The 13,094-nt window shown below is 55.2% G+C and overlaps 1 protein-coding gene across 1 annotated transcript in view; it reads left to right on the top strand.

Moving 5' to 3' along the window:
- The window catches only part of LOC128980504 (coiled-coil domain-containing protein 33-like), a gene marked incomplete at its 3' end in the record, with an annotated part of 44,911 nt that overhangs the window by 18,635 nt on the left and 13,182 nt on the right, over positions 1–13,094 (top strand). The window contains exons 4-5 of the mRNA XM_054398976.1: positions 4,030–4,193; positions 11,460–11,578. Coding sequence (XP_054254951.1) covers positions 4,030–4,193; positions 11,460–11,578 — 283 coding nt within the window. The remainder of the gene's footprint in view (positions 1–4,029; positions 4,194–11,459; positions 11,579–13,094) is intronic.

Below are 13,094 nucleotides of genomic sequence, written 5' to 3'. Positions count from 1 at the left end.
GGAATCATGAGATGGTAGAGGTTGGAAGGGACCTCTGGATGGAATCCAACCCCTCTGTGCCTTGCATGAGATGCTGGAGGTGCTCTGCAGGAGCCTGTGGTGCTCCCAAGGGATCTCAAGATGCTTTAAAGCTGTGCTTTAACCAAGCTGAGAGACTGTTGGAGGATGTGGGAAGTGTGGTTTTGGGGTTTTTTTTCTCCATCCCCACAAGCTACAGGTTGCAAACTCCTAGGTGAGAGGGCCCTGGAGGTGTTTAGAGGTGGTTTGGATGTGGTGCTTGGGGATCTGGTTTAGGGGTGAAGCTTCTAGAGCAGGGTTCTGGGTTGGACTTGGTGATCCTGAGGCTCTTTTCCAACCTGAATGTTTCTGTGACTCTCTGATTCTGTGACTCTGAGGTTCTGTGCTTCTGATTCTGTGACTCTCTGATTCTGTGACTCTGATTCTGTGGCTCTCTGATTCTGTGACTCTGTGCTTCTGTGACTCTGTGCTTCTGTGACTCTCTGATTCTGTGACTCTCTGATTCTGTGACTCTCTGATTCTGTGACTCTCTGATTCTGTGACTCTCTGATTCTGTGGCTGTGATTCTGTGACTCTCTGATTCTGTGACTCTCTGATTCTGTGACTCTCTGATTCTGTGGCTGTGATTCTGTGGCTGTGATTCTGTGGCTGTGATTCTGTGACTCTGTGATTCTGTGGCTGTGATTCTGTGGCTGTGATTCTGTGGCTGTGATTCTGTGGCTGTGATTCTGTGGCTGTGATTCTGTGGCTGTGATTCTGTGTCTCTGATTCTGTGTCTCTGATTCTGTGTCTCTGATTCTGTGTCTCTGATTCTGTGTCTCTCTGCCTCTGTGGTTCTGTGGTTCTGTGGTTCTGTGCCTCCCTGGCAGGGAGGGGGAATTTTTGCTTCCCACTGAATGAGGGAGCTGAAAAACCAAGCGTGGGCTCTACCTGGATCTGCAGGCAGCTTCCCTCCTTCCTGGCAAGAATTTCCTCCTGGCTTTGAATAGCAACTTGGATTTCTTTTCTTTTCTTTTCTTTCCATTTCTAGCAGTTAATCACAGCCTTGCTGAGGGTTTTGGGTACCAGTTGCCTGCACAGTCTGGCATTGTTCACACCTGCTATATTTAAAATGTTTTCTTCTCCCTGCTGGCTTTTACTTTGCTTCCACCACTCATGAGTTTCCCATCCAAACCCCCTCCCTAATTACCCTGCTGTAACCATTCCCAGCAATCAGAGCTGGGAGCTGGAGAAGAGGTGGGTGAGGGGAAAATGTGTGCAAAGCAAACTGCTTCTGTTACCTGGAATGTAAAAGAAAAGAGGGGGGATGGGGGGAAAGGTGGAAATAGAGGGAAATGTCCCCAAAATAGTGATGTGGAGCTGTAAATAAAGGGGGTGGTGTGAGACATCCATCCAGCATCACAGCATCACAGCCACAGGTCCTGCACTCCCCCATCAGTGAGCCTGGAGGTCCATGCAAGTCAAAGCAAGGTCAGCTCCCAGCTCTGCCAGCTGGAATTCCTCTGGATTGGGTTTTTAGGGAGCACTGGGGTTGCAAATCCTCATCAAATCCCCACAGCTGGAGCCTGAACAGCTGCTTTCCTGAAAGGAGAGCAGGGTCTCCATCATGGAGAGCATCCCTGCCTGCACATCCCTGCCTCTCAGAAACTCCCTCCCAGCTATCCTTGCCCAGGGGTCTTAGACCCCAGTTTATGTTTTCCTCTTTCACCATCCCCCCAGCTCCATCCTATGGTTTTCCCTCTTTGCTGATGCTGGGATGGGGCAGCATCATAGATTCACAGAATGGGTTGGGTTGGAAGGGACCTTCAGGATCACCCAGTTCCAACCCTTCTGCCATGGACAGGGACACCTCCCACCAGCCCAGCGTTGGAAAAGACCTTCAGGACCATCCAGTTCCAACCCCCCCTGCCATAGAGAGGGACAATTCCCACCAGCCCAGGTTGCTCAAGGCCTCATCCAGCCTGGCCTTGAACACCTCCAGGGAGCGGACATCCACAACCTCCCTGGGCAACCTGTTCCAGTGCCTCCCCACCCTTGGTGAGCTGTGGTGGTTTTCTTTAGGATCATTTTTATGCTCTTCCATATCCCACTTTTCCCTCCCTTTCCTCTCTGGAAAAGCCTTGGGAAGGAGTCAGGATTGCCATGTTGTGCTTTTGGGAAGGGTGCCCAGGGAGAACCTGAGCCTGGTGAAGTGACTTGTCAGGTACCACCTCAACATCAGCTCCCCATCCCCAGGGAGCTGGAGCTGGAGGTTGGGATTAGGACTGGCATCCAACCCCCTCTTCCCCCCTCCACCCCCCAGCCACTCTGGGGGTTAAGAAACCCTCCCCCACTTCGTGTTCCCACCCCTTTGGTGCCACTTTCTGATTGTCACAGACGCTGAGACTGTCCCCAGCCCACAGTTAACAAAACGAGGAGGTTGGGTGGGGAGGGGGTGGGTAGGAAAGGAAAAGCTGATCCCTGGGGGAGGGGGGTTACAAGCTGTTAGTGGGCAGAGCCCCCCAGATTTCCACCCTCCCAAACCATCCTGAGGGTTGAGTTGGTCTCATCCCTCCCAAACCATCCTGAGGGCTGAGTTGGTCTCATCCCTCCCAAACCATCCTGAGGGTTGAGTTGGTCTCATCCCTCCCAAACCATCCTGAGGGCTGAGTTGGTCTCATCCCTCCCAAACCATCCTGAGGGTTGAGTTGGTTTCATCCCTCCCAAACCATCCTGAGGGCTGAGGAGTTTTATCCTCCCCCATTCCCCAACGCGATGGGTCACGTCCCTGCTCGCCAAGCCGATCGCCACCGCAGCTGGGTGGCCTCGGGAAGGACGAGGGCCGGGGTTTAGGAGGAGCCAGCCCCCTCGTTAGAGGGCTGGGAGGCGAAGCCACCCGTCGGAGGGGATTTGCGAGTGGTGGCTTTGAGGAGCCCGCCGGCTGGAGCTCCTGCTTTCAACCCCAGGAGGTCAGAAGCGGAACGCACGCAGGGGAGTTTAGGTTCGCAGGGGGGCTGAAGCTGCGCAGGAGGGGGTGAGGGGAGGTGGGGAGGAAGGGATTAACCCTTTTGGAGCGCCAGCACCCGGCGTGTGGGTGCTGCCTGCCTGCCGCCCGCTGCCCGAGGTGGGGGCAGGCTGAGGATGGGGGATGTGTCAGCACCGTCTCTCACTCGGGCTGGGTGTGATGGGTGAGGGGATGGGGTCCCACCACCACCCCCCTCCCCTTCCCATCGTGAGTGAGGAAAGCAGCAGCTTGTGGCTCTGCTGCTCCTTAGCACATCAGCTGGTGGGAAATAATGAGCTGGGCTTCCCCTCCCCCAGCCCTCTCCCCTTTTCCCACCCCTCAGGATCGGGCTGAGAGCCCAACCTCCTGCTGGGATGCTGGAAATTGCAGAGAAGGGCTGGGAAGAAAGGGGAGCAGAGGGGTGCTGGGGGTGGTCGTTGGAAGGTCAGAGGGCCGTGGGGGTGCTTTAAAGGGTTAAGACCTGGCTTGGGGGCTTTGGTTGGCCCACGGTGTGGAGCTGGCCCCCATAGGACCACGTTAAACAGGGATTCTGGGCTGGGTGCTCCCCATGGAGGATGCTCTTCGTGCTGCTGGATGTCCTTCCCCCGAGCCTGGCACCCGTTGTGACCCTGCTGTGAGCATGGTGACATCCACGGTGTGGAGCCCCCAGTGGAGCACTGGGGACAGGGAGGAAGCAGCTGTGCTGGACGTGTCCCAGGGACATCTCCTCACCTTTTCCTCCCTCAGCTGGGCTCTCAGCATCGAGCAAAGCTCTTGGTGACCTGCTTGGGAGGCAGAGATGTGCTGGGGACAGCACCTTCCCTGGTTGGTTCTCCATCATTCAGGCTTTCAGCACTGCACAGAGGGCTCTTTGGGTCATGGGAATGTGCTGGGGACATCAGCTGCCCCCATCTGGGCTCTCAGCAGGGAGCTAGGGCCAGGGGGACAAGGCTGAGGGATGGGCACTTCCCTGCAGGAGCTGCCAACCCCTCCCCACCTTGACTTCTCTCTCAACTTGCTCCCAGCAGGTATCCAAGTCCCCTGCTGGCACAGAGGAGGCTGTGCACACACCAGTGGGCAGTGGGGGACATGTGGCCAGCATGGGGAAGGAAGCCATCACTGTCACCCTCCATGGTGCCAGCAACCTGCCCCCAACACGGGAGGGCCTTGTCCCATGGCCCTACGTCGTCGTGTGAGTACACAGCCTCCACCAAGGGGGACAACAGGGCTGGGGGGCACAGCTGGAGGGTTTAGGAGCTGTGCTGGGGACAAGAGAGACTGTGGGGACACAGCTGAAGGGTTTGGGAGCTGTGGTGGGGACAAGAGAGGTGGTGGGGAGAGAGCTGAAGGGTTTAGGAGCTGTGGTAGGGACAAGAGGTGGTGGGGACACAGCTGAAGGGTTTAGGAGCTGTGGTGGGGACAACAGAGACAGTGGGGACACAGCTGTGGTGAGGACAAGAGAGGTGATGAGGACAATAGAGGTGATGAGGACAAGAGAGGTGGTGGGGAGAGAGCTGAAGGGTTTAGGAGCTGTGGTGGGGACAAGAGAGGTGGTGGGGAGAGAGCTGAAGGGTTTAGGAGCTGTGGTGGGGACAAGAGAGGTGGTGGGGACACAACTGAAGGGTTTAGGAGCTGTGGTGGGGACAAGAGAGGTGGTGGGGACACAGCTGAAGGGTTTAGGAGCTATGGTAGGGACAAGAGGTGGTGGGGACACAGCTGAAGGGTTTAGGAGCTGTGGTGGGGACAAGAGAGGTGGTGGGGAGAGAGCTGAAGGGTTTAGGAGCTGTGGTGGGGACAAGAGAGGTGGTGGGGACACAACTGAAGGGTTTAGGAGCTGTGGTGGGGACAAGAGAGGTGGTGGGGACACAGCTGAAGGGTTTAGGAGCTATGGTAGGGACAAGAGGTGGTGGGGACACAGCTGAAGGGTTTAGGAGCTGTGGTGGGGACAAGAGAGGTGGTGGGGACACAGCTGAAGGGTTTAGGAGCTGTGGTGGGGACAAGAGAGGTGGTGGGGACACAACTGAAGGGTTTAGGAGCTATGGTAGGGACAAGAGGTGGTGGGGACACAGCTGAAGGGTTTAGGAGCTATGGTAGGGACAAGAGAGGTGGTGGGGACACAGCTGAAGGGTTTAGGAGCTATGGTAGGGACAAGAGAGGTGGTGGGGACACAGCTGAAGGGTTTGGGAGCTATGGTAGGGACAAGAGGTGGTGGGGACACAGCTGAAGGGTTTAGGAGCTATGGTAGGGACAAGAGGTGGTGGGGACACAGCTGAAGGGTTTAGGAGCTGTGGTAGGGACAACAGAGATATTGGGGACAGAGCTGAAAGGTTTAGGAGTTGTGGTGGGGACCACAGAGATATGGGGGAGGGGGGAACAGAGATATTGGGGGCACAGCTGAAGGGTTTAGGAGCTGCTCCTCTCTTACTAACTCTTTGCAAGCCTCAGGGAGGAGGGAACCTCTTTGGGCACAGAAGCATCACCTCTGTGGGGTGCTTGGCATGGGGAGAGGAGGCAGGACTCCTCCCTGAGGTGGAGTAAGACAGGAGATGAGGCACTTGGGCTCACTGGGACAGCAGGGAGAAAGAGTTCCTAATATTGAAAGTATAAAATGGTGTCAAAGAATCCACAGGGCACTGCTGCCTGGGTTTGGGACCTGATAGCCCGAGAAATAAAAGAGGGGTTTGATAAATAAACCAGGATGCTTGGAAAGGGAGAATGTGGCTCCTCCTGCATTATGCATGTGCCAGGGGACACAATTAGCCAGCCAGGCTTTGGTCTGTGTTAAGAGGGAGGCTGCTCTGCTTGGTGCTGCCTGCCATCCAAAAGAGCCCTGCCAGGAGGCATCAGAACCCTGGAAAAGGAGGGGAGGAAGCAGTTGGTGCTGGCTTTGGAGCATGACTAAGGGACTGGAAGATCTCTCTGGAGAAGCCTGGAGAAGAGCAGCCCCAGAGGGGAGCTTATGAATGGTTATAAATAGCTGGAGGGTGGGGGGCAAGCAGAAGGGGCTGTTGCTTTCTGGATGTTTTCCAGTGTAGAAACCCTGAGCTCCATGGTGAAGTGAGTGTCCACCATGCTTGGGGCCAGCCAAGCTGGACATCCCAGAAGCTCCCTGGGCAAGAGGGATGTGGATCTCCATCAGAGGAGCAACATCTGATGGGTTTTAAAGTAGAACCCAGGAGGTTCCACCTCAACAGGAGGAAAAACCTCTTTGGTGTGAGGGTGCTGGAGCCCTGGAGCAGGCTGCCCAGAGGGATCGTGGAGTTTCCTTCTCTGGAGACCTTCCAGAGCCATCTGGACACATTCCTGTGTGCCCTGCCCTAGGTGACCCTGCTTTGGCAGGAGGGTTGGACTTGATGATCTCGAGAGCTCTCCTCCATCCCCTATCGTTCTGTGATTCTATGATTCTATGAGCTCCTGACTGAGGAGTTTGGTTCCTCTGGGGCAGTGCTGGGCAGGCTGGTACCCAAGTGCCAAGGGGATAAAGAAGCAGCAGCCAGGGCCAGGGCTTGTCTGCTGGGGACAAGCAGCAGCTGAGGCTGTGCAAGCCTGGAAACATCTTCCCTGCAAGCATGCAGAGCAAACTGTTGCTTGCTGGATGTTTTCCAGTGTAGAAACCCTGAGCTCCGTGGTGAAGTGAGTGTCCACCATGCTTGGGGCCAGCCAAGTTGGACATCCCAGAGGCTCCCTGGGGCAGGAGGGATGTGGATCTCCACCACAGCCTGTTGGCTGGCAGAAGCTGTTTGGTAGATGGGCTGGCAGCACCCCACTGCCACCCCTTGCCCTCTTTCCCAACCCACCCATGGCCAGGAGCCTCTCTCCCACCCTGGCAGCCTGAGTTAAGTCCCCAGCAGGAGCTGTCTCTATTTCCATAAACCAATTACACTCAGACCATCTCAGGAGGTTTTAAACATCAATATCCTAAATGCTAGCACGAGGGTGGCTGTGATCACTCCGTCTCTCTTTACATTCTGGTGCTGCTCCATCACCGTGTCGCCATGGTAACAGGGGAGTGATGGAGGGGAAGGGAGGAGAGGGTGGTATTAGGGATGCAGGACACATGAGGGGCCTTTTAGTAACCATAGTGAAGGAGCCAAGGCAGAAGGGAATCAGTGATTGTTTTGCAGGGCGCTGGCTTTTGAAGGAGAGGAGCAGGTTGCAGTTAAAAGGTGGGGAGGAGGAAGGAGAAGGGCAGGTGGTGGATGTGCTGGTGGGCACCTGGTGGCAGCTGATTACTCCCTCCTCTCTCCCCCTGCCCCGAAGTGGCTGGGTACCACCAGTGGAGCCAGCTTGAGATCAATCTGCAGGCATGCAGAGCATCACACCCCCCCAGAAAATGAGGAGTGGGATAGGTGGGCACCAGCCCTCTGTGGTGCTCATGCCCAGACTCGTGTCCAGCTCTTGGTGCAGAGGATCAGGCATAGGGAAAGGCTCAGAAGAGTGAATCTAGAAGACCTCAAGCAACAGGAGAACCTGCAGAGGCATCTGGATAAGCTTTGGCTCATCCCTGCCCCAGCGAGGATGGGGTGGATGCTCCGGGGAGCCGGCGGCAGCTTGTCTCTGCTCCTCATCCTCTGAATGCTGAGCAGAGCCTCACTCCCTGCTTCCAGGGGCACCCAGGGGTTTGCATCTGCCTTTCCCTCCCTCGATGGCTTCCTTTTCCCAGATGAATGGCGGGACGCGGGGCCGACCTTGGCGTGCCTGCAATTAGCGGTACAAAGCGCCCGGCCGCGGCCGCCTGCTCCTCACCATCGAGTACCGAGGGCTGGCCAAGGTCCCTCCTCGCTCCTTCAGCGCTGAGAGAAGAAACTCAAGGTCGCTGCTGAATGTACCATCTGCTCCCAAAGCCTGGGGGATGGGGGGGCTCCCACGTCCCCCCCCTTCCTCCTCCTGCACGTCCCGGTTGTGGTGCAGATGGGGCGAGCCACCTGGGGAGGGGGTGAGGCTCTTCCCACAGGCAAAACCTTTTAGCTCTGTGATGTGTCCCCACCCAAAATAAACTGAAGGGCTCAGCAGATAACCCCAGAGCAAGGGAGTGTGGTAAGTGGGACTGAGCAGGGTTCTTTTCGGGGGGAGGACCCCTCTGAGCCTGGTGGGATGCAAGCTGGTGCATCCCAGGGCCAGGGGGTCAGGAGCAATGTGGACATTGAGGTTGTCACAAGAGAAAGGAAATTACAGTTCTGCTTTTCTCCTCTTCATCAGCATAGCAGACTTGGGAGAGTTAGGCAGTGGTTGGACTTGGTGATCCTAAAGGTCTTTTCCAGCTGAAATGATTCCAAGGAGTCTGTGACTCTGAACCTTTTCAACAGTTGCTGGTGCACCTCTGACATTGATTTATCCATATGTATTTATCCCTGGTTATTTATCCACATTCATTTATCCCTATTTATTTATCCATGTTTTTATATCCATATATGTTTATCCCCAGTTATTTATCCTTATTTATTTACCCCTATTTATTTATCCATGTTTTTAGATCCATCTGTATTTATCCACAGTTATTTATCCCTATTTACTTATCCCTATTTTTATATCCATATATATTTACCCACAGTTATTTATCCCTGTTTATTTATCCCTACTTATTTATCCCTATTTTCATATCCATATATGTTTATCCCCAGTTATTTATCCTTATTTATTTATCCCTATTTATGTATCCCCATTTTTATATCCATATGTCTATCCCCAGTTATTTATCCCTATTTATTTATCCCTATTTATTTATCCTTATTTATTTATCCCTATTTATTTATCCCTATTTTGATATCCATACATGTTTATCCCCAGTTATTTATCTCTATTTATTTATCCTTATTTATTTATCCCTATTTATTTATCCCTATTTTTATATCCATATATGTCTATCCCCAGTTATTTATCCCTATTTATCCTTATGTATTTATCCTTATTTATTTATCCCTATTTTTATATCCATATATGTCTATCCCCAGCTGTTTATCCCTGTTTATTTATCCCCATTTATTTCTCTCTATTTATTCATCCATACTTGCATATCCATACACATTTATCCACACCTATTCATCCATATTGGCATCTCCATAGATATTTATCCACGCTCATTTACCTGTATTTATTTAGCCACATTGATTTGCTCATCCACACTGATTTATCCCTATTGATTTGATTTATCCATATTTATCCCCCCCCTCACCTGCACCTGAGGCCCCCCCCCCCCCCCCCAACCTCATCACCAAGCACAGTCGTGTTTGCGGGGGGCAGAGAGGAGCCTTCCCTAGGGCCACATCCTGCAACCACCCCTGGGTGCTGGTCCTGCCAACCACGACCCTCCCTGCTCGGGATTGTGATTTCCTGCACCAGCATCAGCCCCGTGGGGATAACAACTCCTAACCACCAGATAAAGGAATGATTACAAGGGCTGGGCACAGCCCTGCCGAAGCCCTCTGCTGCCCACCCCGGGGTCACCCACAGCAGGGTGGCTGTCCCCGAGCACCGGAGCCAGACTCTGATGTATAATAACCCCGGGGGGGATTGTCTTTAGCCTTCATCTTCCTCTTTTATCCCAGCGGCAGGGGGAGGGGGGTGGCTGCTTGCCGCCCCGAGCCGCAGAGCCGAGCGCCTGCCTCCAGAGAGGCAGGGCCGGACGCACAGCATCCAAGGAGCACCTCGGGCTCCATCCCAGATGGGTTATCCCTCGGGCTTGCTCGCCGGAGACCCTCATCCCCTGCCCCAGCAGAGAGGCTGGGAGCTGCTTGGGATGAGGAGAAGACATCAAACCCTCTCTGCTCTCTGCCGTTCCCGCTGCCTCCCCGCTGCCCCCAGGCCTCTTCGTTTGCTCTGGAAGCCCATCCACACGTGTTGTGTTGTTGTGGGTTGTTCTCCTCCCCCCAACCCCCCTCTCCCCACTTCACAGCTCTTTTTGAATGCCTTCTCCTCCTTAGGCAAGTCGATAATGAAAGGGGGCCCAGAGCAGCCCCTTCTCAGCTTCCTCCTCCTCCTTTCACTCCCTCCCCAGCCCAGGTCTGGCTTCATTCGGACTCCGAGCACGTTGCTGGCAGAGCAATCCCCCACAGAGCTCATTACTGGAGAGGCAGTTTCCTTCCAGCCCCTCCAGAAGAGTGCCAGCCCCGATGCTAATTCCCACCTGCCAGAGCCAGGCAGCTCAGCTCCATCCCTGTGGGATGCAGGTGGCCTTCTCCAGTGGGGAAAGAGACACGTGGGAGAGGAGCATGGATGTCAGCTTGGATGTTAGGAAGAAGTTCTTCCTCAGGAGGGTGGTGAGACACTGGCACAGGTTGCCCAGGGAGGTGGTGGAAGCCTCATCCCTGGAGGTTTTTGCAGCCAGGCTGGATGTGGCTCTGGGCAACCTGCTCTAGTGTGAGGTGTCCCTGCCCATGGCAGGGGGGTTGGGACTGGCTGAGCCTTGAGATCCCTTCCAACCCTGACGATTCTATGATGCTATGGGATGTGGAGGCAATGTGGGTCCAGAGATCAGTCCCTTCAGCATCAAGAAGGGGTGGAGGTCTTGTAAGCATCCTTCCATCCAGCTGGGATGGGCCTGCACAGTCTCAGCATTGCCTGGAGTTCACCCAGCAGCTGGAAGGATCTTTATGGTCTCCTATCCTCCAGAGCTGGGGTCTCCAGCTCCCAGGGAGTGGCAAAGAGCCATCTTCTCTCAGCCACCACCTCTCCTTAAGAGCCATGCTGGCTCTGCTCCAGCAAGAGCTTTCCTGGAAGTGCTAGCACCAGACATTTGATCATCTTAATACCCAGAGCAACCCACTGGCAGGGCTGAGGCATGTGGCACGTTGGCCTGCTGCCAGGTCACCATTCCCCTTTGCCCCATAGGCAGGGATGGAGAAGACTTGAGGACACCACAGCCTGGAAGTGCCAGGATAACCCCAAGAGTCTCAGTGGGCAACAGAGATCCCTGGAAGGTCTACCAGCCCCCATCCTGAGGGGGGTGGGATCATTACCATCAGCCAAGCTGGTGAGCAATGGAAGGTCGATTGATCAAAGTGGGAGGAACCACCTCAAAACAGCCTTGCTGATGCTGGCCCTGCAAGCAGCAGGGCTGAAGAGCTCCCCGAGGCCCACAGCCCCCAAAGCCACTGTAATTATTGCTCAGCCTCCTTATCTGTGTGTTTAATGACACTGGTCGTTAACATTCAATCTTCTCCCCCTTTCCCAGCAGCCTCCTTCCTTGTCCCTTCATCAATGCAGCCACTTAATTAGCCTCCAGGGTCTGCAGCAGCCTTTTGAAGCAGAGGGGCTGCAAACCCCATGGCTGGGGGCTTGGCAAGGGGCTGGCAACTGGGAGTAAAACTGGGATAACACCCCCCCCACACCCCCGCCAGGAGCGACCCTCCCCAGAGCAAGGGCCAGAGCTGTGCTGAGGGCAAGCTGGCCACTGTGAGAAGGGACAGTGCCCACCCCTCACCCAGTAACCAGCCTGGTTTGCCTCCTCTCTCCCTCCCAGGAAGACCAGCAGAGGGGATGAGCAGGGGGCAACCCACGCATCCACGGTGCCCACCCATGCACCCACCTGGGAGGAGGAGGTGACGGTGGAAATGGCTGCTGAAGATGCAGGCTGGGCAGGTGAAAGCATCCAAGGAAGCCTGGGGGCTCCCCAGGGAGGTGGTGGAAGTCACCAGCCCTGGAGATGTTCCAAAAGCATGCAGGCAGGGCACCTGGGGACACGGTTTGGTGGGCAGGGGGGGTGGTGGGTCAGCAGTTGGACCTGAGGGTCTTGGAGGTCTTTTCCATCCTTATTGATTCTACAGCAGGGACTGAGACATGGTTCTGACCTCCTCAGAGGGTTCATTGGGGGATAGTAGGGAGCCCATGCTCCAAAGGGCCCTGAGCAGCACCCAGGCCACGATGGGGACCAACCCTGTGTGGCTGTGGTGGCTTCAGCTCAGGACCAGTGCTGCAGGATGGGACAAGTGATGCTGTCGAGCTCTGGCTGTCCTCCAGAGCATCCCATGGGAAGCAGCCTCAGTAGGAATCACCCCAAAGCTTTCCCCACTGCCATCCCAGCACCTCACAGGTGTTGGACCCACGCTGTGCTGCTGCTCCTCACCGTGCAGGGCTGAGAGGTCTGCAGCTGTGAATGAACCTCGTGGCACTAGGGGCTGGGGGTTGATTACAAGCAGCCCCTTAGCAAAAGCAGCTGGGGGGAGGCAAGCTTCACATGGTCCTAATCCCAGCAGACCACAGCCTCAGGGAAACTGAGGAGCTTTTGATGTACTGTGCCCCATGATGTACTGGGAGAGATGTGGGGGAAACCCAGTGGGACCTGCTTTGTCCACCTCCCATCATCCCCCAGATGTTGGGAGATGATCAGTCCCCAGATGCTGGGAGATATTCATCCTCCAGATGTTCAGCCCACAGAATCTGGGAGAGGTTCATCCCCCAGGTTCTGGGAAAGGTTCATCCCCCAGGTGCTGGGAGAGGTTCATCCCCCAGGTTCTGGGAAAGGTTCATCCCCCAGGTGCTGGGAGAGGTTCAACCCCCAGGTGCTGAGAGAGGTTCATCCCTCAGGTGCTGGGAGAGGTTCATCCCCCAGGTGCTGGGAGAGGTTCAACCCCCAGGTGCTGGAAGAGGTTCAACCCCCAGGTGCTGGGTGAGGTTCAACCCCTGGATGCTGAGAAAAGTTCATCCTCCAGGTGCTGGGAGATGTTCAACCCCCAGATGTTGGGAGAGGTTCATCCCTCAGGTGCTGGGAGAGGTTCATCCCCCAGATGTTGGGAGAGGTTCATCCCCCAGATGCTGGGAGATGTTCATCCCCCAGATGCTGGGAGATGTTCATCCCCCAGATGTTGGGAGATGTTCAACCCCCAGGTGCTGGGAGATGTTCATCCCCCAGATGCTGGGAGAGGTTCAACCCCCAGATGCTGGGAGAGGTTCATCCCCCAGATGCTGGGAGAGGTTCATCCCCCAGATGTTCCTCCCCAGGCTGTTGTCTCCAGCTGCAGCTTGCACCTTTTCTGCCCAGAAATATGCTTTCCATCTTCTTCTTGCCCAGAAATGCTCTTTCCATTGGGTGAGGCTGCTGAGCATGCTCATCCCCAGCAGGAAAGCCACTTCCCTCTCTCTCTCTGTCTCCCCATCC

Source organism: Indicator indicator, unplaced genomic scaffold (genome assembly GCF_027791375.1).
Source record: "Indicator indicator isolate 239-I01 unplaced genomic scaffold, UM_Iind_1.1 iindUn_scaffold_218, whole genome shotgun sequence".
NCBI classification, from domain to species: Eukaryota; Metazoa; Chordata; class Aves; order Piciformes; family Indicatoridae; genus Indicator; species Indicator indicator.
Note: the sequence above shows the minus strand (reverse complement) of the source record. Positions and strands in the feature narration are given on the sequence as shown.